Here is a 9,087-nt window from a genome sequence, read left to right as displayed (position 1 = left end):
AATCATGTGTATATATATATATATATATATGTGTGTGATGTATGTATCTAAAATTACTCCCTCCATTTATTTAGCATTTCATATAAAATATGAAGTATGCTTTATACTTACATTAAATCAAAACTGATGAAATAAAGTTGTAAAGTTAGGGACGCTAATTTTACACAAGACGTAAATAATGATATAAGATAATATTTAAATATTATGTACAAAAGATAACAAAATTTAAGTCATAAATTTGGAGGTGCAGTAAAATACTAATTTGAAAAGTATATTTATTATCTTCTACATTTTTGTAGCTTAATTTGATTCTACAATAGAAATAACAATAGAAATAATTATTAAATAAAATGTTTATCATAATTATATAACTAATAGTATTAATTTTGAGAAGAATCAACTATTAAGGGTTTAAAGGATATTTAGAATACTTTTACTGGAATAGTTCTAGGAATGTACAGATTGAATAAAATTAATGAAAATAAAATTTAAGAACATTAGTTTTTGTACAAGATGTAAGTAACAATAGGTACTTTTCATTTGATGACAAGCGTCATTCTATCCTTGACATTCAGAGAAAATGACAAAGATAGAACGACATTTGTGTCGATTTGTATCATCAAATGGAAAATACTCAATGTATAATAATATTTAGATATTACATACAGGATGAAAATGTAAGTCATAAATTTGGAGATGGAACTCATAAGATAGATTTAGAATAATTTAGAACACTTTTACTAGAGTAGTTCACTAGAGTAGTTCGAGGAAATTAAGGAAATGTATTTAAAGATATTTATATATTTTGAATAAATAAGCTTATATTACATAAATTGCTTTTTATATTCTCTTAGGTTATAATAAAATATTTCAAATGGTTTGAGTTGGAATATGATCATTAACATATTTACAAACTATTGTCAGAAATAAAACGTCTGTTCTGTTAAGTGTTCTTTTGTATATTCTTTTGTAGTGTTCGATTGATCTCTATTTTTATCAACTACTATACAAATGAAAAATACGGATAATTGTACAATGTACATGCAGCATGAACAAGAGATCGTATCATCGTATGAATATTTTGGGGCCCTGAAAAGGACCATTTGTTACTCGCTGTGATTGCAAACCAGAGGTTGTTGTCTCACATAATCAGTTTACGATTATGCTTTCTTTTCCGTTTTCTTCGGCAACAGCACCGCTTGAATGTTTGGCAAGACACCACCTTGAGCGATGGTTACGCCGGACAATAGCTTGTTTAATTCCTCGTCATTGCGGATGGCGAGTTGCAGGTGTCTCGGAATGATTCTTGTCTTTTTGTTATCGCGAGCTGCGTTGCCAGCCAACTCCAACACTTCGGCAGCAAGGTATTCCATCACGGCAGCCAAATACACCGGTGCTCCAGCGCCTACGCGTTCGGCATAATTTCCCTTTCGCAATAATCGATGGATACGGCCCACGGGAAATTGTAATCCAGCTCGATTGGAGCGACTCTTCGCCTTGCCTTTAATTTTGCCTCCTTTGCCACGTCCAGACATCTTGACGTCCTAATCAAGCGTAAACAGCTTCCGTGCGAACCGTACGACGGCAGAACGCGTTTTAAGGGAGACCTTCAAAACCAGCTGTATTTATAGGCAATGGTGTCAGTAACGTTTCACCAATGGCGTGCGAGCGAAGCTGCTATTGGCTGAACGCTGATATGACGGTTGATATTTGAAACACTTTCAACACGTTTATTTCTATTATTATTCCTATTATTTGAAATAAAATGCAAATGAATAAAGTATAAATAACGGTTTAGAGAAAATATTTAGATTAATTAAGATAATAATTTATGTGATTGATGTTCGTGTCTACTAATATAGATCACTTTAATCTTAATTTAAAGATACATATATCTTTTTTAATTTTTATAATTAAAAAAATGTAAAGAGTTAATTAATATATCAATTAATATATCAATTAATAAATCAATTAAACTGCAAACGGCTTATTAGATTAATTTTTTGATAATTTAATGTTTGCAGACGTGTCACGTCAATACAGGATGTACATGATAATAAAATAATGCAAAATTCCATTTGAATTTTGTATGTAATGGTCTTAAAAGACTCGATTATGATAAAAATATATAGAACGCTTATAAAGAATTTATTAAATGCCACTAATTTAAGAACTCAAGACCCTTTACATAATTTACTAAGACAAATTTACATAGTTCAGAATATTTTCAATATTTTAAGTTTAATTTTCGAATACAAATAATACTGATAAAATTATATCAAATTCGACTTAAACAACCTTTTATTACAATATAGACACAGAGAAATTATGAAAATAGCATTAAATATGTTTATATTAGAATTCATCATATTACGCTTCGATAAGATGAGTTAACGAAAAATTAAAATTCAAATTTATAAACATGATTTGTTATACCGATAATTGTAATAATTGCGTGATGATAATTAGAGACTTCTGAAATTATATATTAATACGTTTAAATTAATTTGATTAATACGTTAAATTTAATTTAAATGTATATTTTAATGTCAATACAATTTTTAATGTCTTTTCAATATAGTTTTATTTGTTACAGTTTGCATTTTTCTTATTGTTGTATAGAATTAAGTAATCTTCCTTATAAAATTGTTTCGTGCTGTATTCAGTATTTTCTATAATTTTATTTAAATCTCATCAATGTTTATAAATTATAATAGGCAAATCAATATTTAGAAAACTTTTAGGTAACGTTTCATATTCAAATCGATAAATATAACGTAAACCAATACAAAAACATAAGATAAATAAAAGATTCCGAAAAAAAGCCTAAGAAAAAAATCTTACAAAAGTCAGCAGCACACACACGATGTATGTTTTTTCGCTCGATTGCTTGCATTTAGTAAATTACTAGAAATTGTGTTCCGGATAACGATCGTGTAACTTTTTTTTACAATGGAAACGTGAAAAGTGAACATTTTTATGTACCTATGTATGTATACAAGAAACGTTTATTTTTCCGCTCTACAGAGAAAGTTATTATATGATCGCTACCTTGGGATCAATCATGTAACTTTTTGTTTAATTATGTTCAAATTTTTCTATCCGAATAAAGATGTGAAAAAGCATCGATGTAGGCCAAATAAATTAAAAGAAGAAAGATGTAAAATTTGGTCACGAAAAAGGTAGGAATGCACGAGTAAGATATCTAAATATAAAAGTTTCATGAGACCACTCGAACAGGTCAGATGTCTCGCTTCGGGCATTGCATCACTTCGATTATTTTTTTGAAAAGCGTTGCGCGGCTTTGACTATGCATTTGCATTTCCTAATTCTTATGGCCATAACACAGACTCTTATATAACACATAATGCATAGTGCATAAGCGAATCAACTAATCAGAATCTTTCCATTTTTCCCAGTCCATTGAAGACCATCGCAGTCCAATTCAGCCATTTGGCTGAATTGCGAGGCTAATAAATCAAAAAGAAGAAAAAGATAAGAAAGTAATATTTAAGAGAAAGGAAAGTAAAAAGAGAGTAGAGGTAATCGAGATGTAATAGGTTAAGATAGGATAAGATATGTATGTTAAAGAGTTTGTGCGACATAAGAAGTAGACATGCATAATAATGTGAATAAAGTAGGAATATAAGACAAGATTATAAGCAGAGGAAACTAATTTTAAAGAATAAAAAAAAGGGCACAAGAAATGATGAAACAGAAACTGAATTAGGAAAAAGAAGAAAATATTCAAAGTACAAAAAAATAATATTAGCAGAGGAGAAAGGAAGTATTTCACAGATTTATATTAGGAGAATCGTGGTGATGTATTTGGATGGCGACGAATCGAAGGATTAAAAGTACAAGGAAATTGAAGCAGTATTGAGAAGGGCATTGAAGAAAAAATAAATGAAAATTGAAGATTATATTGATAATAAACAACGAAAGGGATAGGAATTTAACAAGATATAAAGTACAAATAAATTATAAGTCGATAGAAATAAAGAAAAAAAAAAATATATATATATATATATATATTTGGAAAAAAGTTAGTGGCGTTTTTTTAATTTTTTTAATTTTAGTTTTCCCATCTAATGGGAAAAACGCCACGAACTTTTTCCCACACCTAATATATACACACAATTTTTAAAGAACATCTTTAATAAAAAAAGGTAGGGGACAGATAAATAGAGGTTAAGAGGTGTATTGTAAATAAGATAGAAATAATGACAAAATATGCACGTCGAGATTGATACATTAAGGATAAAAAAATAGCTAGCATAAAAGATAGACGAATAAGGATAAGATAAAAAGTGTATCGAGTTCCCTTGGCTTGTAATGCTGAATATAATTACTAATTGAGTCTTCATTGAGTTAATTTTTTTGATAAGTCCGTTTAAAAATATTTAAGAATATCATATATTTTCATTGAAAGATATTAAAGCAACGTAAATGTAATTAGAAGCTGTTTAAGTTGCAATTCAGAAAAGTTAAATGTTTATGAAATATTGTATGTATATATATTTCACGAAAAAATATGAAGCATTTTAAATTTCAGATCTACTAAATTTATATTTGACATATGCATTGTCGGATTTATAAATTGTTTTAAAAATATTTTTACGTTCATTAATAATTGAATTATTAGTATCATAATTACAAGCCATGAATTGTATATAAATATTGCTTGAAATTAGAATAATTTTATGTCAATAAAATTTTATTTTTGTTGTCATATTCGTACTCGTAATATTAAACGTAATAAATATTCGAAAACTTCAAAGTATGTTAAATATAGAGAAATTTAAAGAGATATTTTTAAACACTAATTTCTTTAATAAATATATTGGAAAAAAAGTATCAAAATAATTCTATTTAAATAATAAATAATATATATGCAATATATATATAAATAAAATATATGCAAACAAGAAATATCCGTTTGAAAAATTGTTGGCCCTGAAAAGGGCCGATTAAATATTTTTTTTAATTCATTGCGCCTAATTAAGCTCGCTCGCCACGGATACGACGTGCCAGTTGGATATCTTTAGGCATGATGGTAACTCGCTTAGCATGAATAGCGCACAAGTTCGTATCTTCGAAAAGACCGACAAGATATGCCTCGCTAGCTTCCTGAAGAGCCATTACAGCAGAACTCTGGAAGCGAAGATCCGTCTTGAAGTCCTGAGCAATCTCACGAACAAGTCTTTGGAATGGCAATTTACGGATTAATAACTCTGTACTTTTCTGATAACGACGGATCTCACGGAGGGCCACAGTGCCAGGCCTGTAACGATGGGGTTTCTTCACGCCACCGGTAGCCGGAGCACTTTTTCTTGCAGCTTTTGTGGCCAGCTGTTTGCGAGGCGCTTTTCCTCCTGTCGATTTGCGAGCGGTCTGCTTGGTACGTGCCATTGTAACCGTAAAATTGTGAATCGAATTTAACAGAGCGGAACTCTACGTCAAGATTGTGAGTCAGATTGTGAGTTTACTCGCACTGCTCCTGTATTATATACAGTATCGGAAAAGTGCGCCACGTTTGATTGGTCACTGCTTCAGGAGTGGGGGGAGCCACCAAGGTAGAACGGAGAACGCTCCTATTGGTGGATGCCATCAGGGTGGGGCGCGTTAGAGTAGCCAGGGAATAAAATGGACTGGATTTTAAGATGAGCCACCAAAATCGTTTGGCACTTTTGAGGGTGTACGTACGACGATTAAAAACAGATCATCATGACTGGCCGCGGTAAGGGAGGAAAAGGATTGGGAAAAGGAGGAGCAAAAAGACATCGTAAAGTACTCCGTGATAACATCCAGGGGATTACCAAGCCGGCCATCCGTCGTTTGGCACGTCGTGGCGGAGTCAAACGTATTTCCGGATTGATTTATGAAGAAACACGTGGTGTACTGAAAGTGTTCTTAGAAAATGTTATTCGTGACGCGGTTACCTACACCGAACATGCAAAAAGAAAGACTGTGACTGCCATGGACGTCGTCTACGCCCTGAAACGTCAAGGAAGAACCTTATACGGCTTCGGCGGTTAAACATAGTTTTTATTTATATACAATCGGCCCTTTTCAGGGCCACCAAAAATTTCAAACGTTGTATTTCTCATTGTAGCAATTTTTGAAACTTAAGATTTAAAATTAAGATAAGTATTATTCAAGAAGGCTAACTTGACATTCGTATATTTTTTCAAATTTTATAGTATGTGTATTGCATTCATCTTTTATATTCATTAAACATTTAAAATAAATTAAAAACAAAGCGAATCTTTTTTCATTATATTTTACTTTCGAATATATTTTCAGATACTTTTATAAGTATATATTCAGTAAGTTGATTCATTTGCAATTTCTATATTGAAGGAACATTTCTACGAAACGACTTCCATGAATATAAAATAGAACTCGAGAATAATGGAAAACAATAAGATAGAATGTATTTACTTCAGTACTTTAATCAAAAAGGGGACTTTACAATTCAATTACCAGATTCGTTTATTCATTTGTTCGCATATTAAACAAGTCAATATACCTCAAGAAAGTAATGTAATTGCACGCAGCTATTTATAATAAATTTTAATAGATAAACATGAATATTATCTATAAAAAATGTACCAATTATTATATAATCTATTTTAAATAAAATGTTTGAATATTTTTGAAGTTATAAAAATATTTGAATACTTTTAAAAACTATTTAGAAAATAGTTTCTCTGTATTATTTTTCTCACGTTCAACAAAATTGATTTATTAATATTTTAAATAGAATACTTTCTTTTAAACATAGTGCCATATTGCAAATAATTTTTTAAAAATATTTATTTTTAATATTACTCCATTTTTAATATTGCTTCATTTTAATATTACTCTAGTCGTTTTATGATCTTCATTTCTGCACGTATTGCACATAGATATTTAAACTATCTGTAACGTCTAAACGTTTAGCATAATTTTTTCATCGAATTTTATTATCTTTTAAGAATAGAAATTTGCAAAGAAAATTTTAAAACTATCTTGTCGTTTTATTTATATTCCTCGTTTTAAATTCTAAAATGATAAAGTAATAATTGTTAAACGAGAGCAAGGATTATGTAGCAATTAAGGTTTCGTAAATATACTTTTACAACAAATTATAAATACAATTTTTTATTTAGAGATATGAATATCTCTTTATCTAGCATTTGATCATATTATAAAACCGAACTTTGAATAAAACTAAAAAATTTCAATAAATCTTGATTTTAAAAAGTAATTTAAAAATTGACAGAAATATACATCCTGATCGTTATTGCATTAAATGTTGATCTGTTTGAAAGATCATTTCTAAATATTTACACAACAAAATAGCTCTGAATTGTTCGCAACTGAATTCTTATTGCTTATCTTGATTATTATTTAAGAAATGTCACAAAAATTAATAACAGAATAATAATAAGAATTTATATATATATTTTATAAATTCTAATGTGAGTGGCACTCACACTACCGAATTAATATACATTAAAATGCTTTAAAATAACGTCTAAATACAATAAACATAATATAATAAACTTAGACAATGAAATAATACACGAAGTGTATTCAGTTAAATAACATTAAAATATTATTTAATATTCAATCGATTAAATTACTATGTGTTAATAATCAGTGTAATATAAATTATGTAAGCGATGGAATTCATCACAGATTATTTTAAAGTATTTGAACTTAGTAATTTCGATATCAAAAATATGAAATTCAAAAAATAAAAATTGCTATAATTTATGCTTTAATATTTTTGTTTTATTACTGAAGATGAAGATATGAATATAGATTATTAAAAAGCAAAACAAGAGATTTCCATGTTTTAAGGATTTGTTGGCCCTGAAAAGGGCCGATATGCGTATGCAATATGTATTAAATTGCTTCACTTGGAGCTAGTGTACTTGGTCACTGCTTTAGTTCCTTCACTGACTGCGTGCTTAGCCAATTCTCCAGGTAAAAGAAGCCTCACTGCAGTTTGTATCTCACGAGACGTGATCGTCGATCTCTTGTTATAATGCGCCAATCTTGACGCCTCGGCGGCAATTCTCTCGAACACATCATTAACGAAACTGTTCATGATGCTCATGGCTTTGCTGGAAATTCCGGTATCGGGATGCACTTGTTTCAACACCTTGTAAATGTAGATAGCATAGCTCTCCTTCCTTTTGCGCTTCTTCTTCTTGTCGGTTTTGCTAATATTCTTCTGAGCCTTGCCCGCCTTCTTCACCGCTTTACCACTGGTTTTGGGTGGCATGTCGAGATTGAGTTGTAACGAAAACTCTCTGCGTAGATGTAGACTTGACAAAGTCTGAGCGTCGATTGATTTCGATGGCGTCTGCGTTCTTTATATACGTAATGGAGTAGCCACACAATAACCAATCACATCGCGCAGAACTGCCGCGATTGAGTCGACCTCGGCCTTATTGGTGCGCTGTAGAAACAACTGTCTCACGTTTTTGACGTTGAACCAAACTACAGGATACTCAAGTTAAACTTTGTGACTTTGTATCAAAATAATTTATTGAACAACAAAATGGGCCTGACGATTCAGTAACATTCGTCTTAATGTAACACATAAAAATGTATCAAAAATTACGGATTGTTAAACCGTACAATTTTAAATAATTTGTCAACGCGAAACACACCTTTCAATTAAACAATTAAATTTACGTACTTTAACATAATTTAACGTAATGTGTACTACAAAATTTCATGTTTCAGATATAATTATATTGAAATGAAACACATATAATTTCACATGATGAAGTCCGAGATATAAATTAAAGGAATCGAATATTTTTGAAGCTTTATATATAATTTCTATTATTTTTTCTAATATTAATAGAAAAAATAATTATATACTTCAAAGATTATATAAAACGTAAATCTAAATAAATATTAGAATTTGATTTATGATGTAAAAATTGTGAATAGCACAAAGTAACCGTGTTTCTTTGTCTGACCACATGACGCCCGAACAAAGGCAGGACATTCCTTCTTTTCCAACGCCATTTCGTGATATGTTATGTTGAGAATCGAAATTTCACATGTGCTTTGCCCGAT

The 9,087-nt window shown here is 30.1% G+C and overlaps 4 protein-coding genes across 4 annotated transcripts; 1 reads left to right on the top strand and 3 right to left on the bottom strand.

Annotated features, from left to right (window-relative positions):
• Positions 1 to 889: 889 nt before the first annotated feature.
• On the bottom strand, positions 890 to 1,589 carry LOC108690703 (histone H2A-like). Its single transcript, XM_018198128.1, has one exon. It carries the CDS (start codon positions 1,533 to 1,535, stop codon positions 1,161 to 1,163), a length of 375 nt encoding a protein of 124 aa, XP_018053617.1. The 5' UTR covers positions 1,536 to 1,589; the 3' UTR covers positions 890 to 1,160.
• Positions 1,590 to 4,970: 3,381 nt separating this feature from the next.
• On the bottom strand, positions 4,971 to 5,424 carry LOC108690744 (histone H3). Its single transcript, XM_018198184.1, has one exon. It carries the CDS (start codon positions 5,410 to 5,412, stop codon positions 5,002 to 5,004), a length of 411 nt encoding a protein of 136 aa, XP_018053673.1. The 5' UTR covers positions 5,413 to 5,424; the 3' UTR covers positions 4,971 to 5,001.
• Positions 5,425 to 5,689: 265 nt separating this feature from the next.
• LOC108690678 (histone H4) lies at positions 5,690 to 6,161 on the top strand. Its single transcript, XM_018198082.1, has one exon. It carries the CDS (start codon positions 5,728 to 5,730, stop codon positions 6,037 to 6,039), a length of 312 nt encoding a protein of 103 aa, XP_018053571.1. The 5' UTR covers positions 5,690 to 5,727; the 3' UTR covers positions 6,040 to 6,161.
• Positions 6,162 to 7,877: 1,716 nt separating this feature from the next.
• On the bottom strand, positions 7,878 to 8,431 carry LOC108690681 (histone H2B). Its single transcript, XM_018198084.1, has one exon. It carries the CDS (start codon positions 8,276 to 8,278, stop codon positions 7,907 to 7,909), a length of 372 nt encoding a protein of 123 aa, XP_018053573.1. The 5' UTR covers positions 8,279 to 8,431; the 3' UTR covers positions 7,878 to 7,906.
• Between the last annotated feature and the right edge of the window lie 656 nt (positions 8,432 to 9,087).

Source organism: Atta colombica, unplaced genomic scaffold (genome assembly GCF_001594045.1).
Source record: "Atta colombica isolate Treedump-2 unplaced genomic scaffold, Acol1.0 scaffold35, whole genome shotgun sequence".
Classification (NCBI taxonomy): domain Eukaryota; kingdom Metazoa; phylum Arthropoda; class Insecta; order Hymenoptera; family Formicidae; genus Atta; species Atta colombica.
Note: the sequence above shows the minus strand (reverse complement) of the source record. Positions and strands in the feature narration are given on the sequence as shown.

Excerpts from the sequence above, each read along its gene's own strand:
- LOC108690744 (XM_018198184.1), bottom strand. The coding sequence starts at position 5,412 with ATGGCACGTACCAAGCAGACCGCTCGCAAATCGACAGGAGGAAAAGCG.
- LOC108690703 (XM_018198128.1), bottom strand. The coding sequence starts at position 1,535 with ATGTCTGGACGTGGCAAAGGAGGCAAAATTAAAGGCAAGGCGAAGAGT.
- LOC108690678 (XM_018198082.1), top strand. The coding sequence starts at position 5,728 with ATGACTGGCCGCGGTAAGGGAGGAAAAGGATTGGGAAAAGGAGGAGCA.
- LOC108690681 (XM_018198084.1), bottom strand. The coding sequence starts at position 8,278 with ATGCCACCCAAAACCAGTGGTAAAGCGGTGAAGAAGGCGGGCAAGGCT.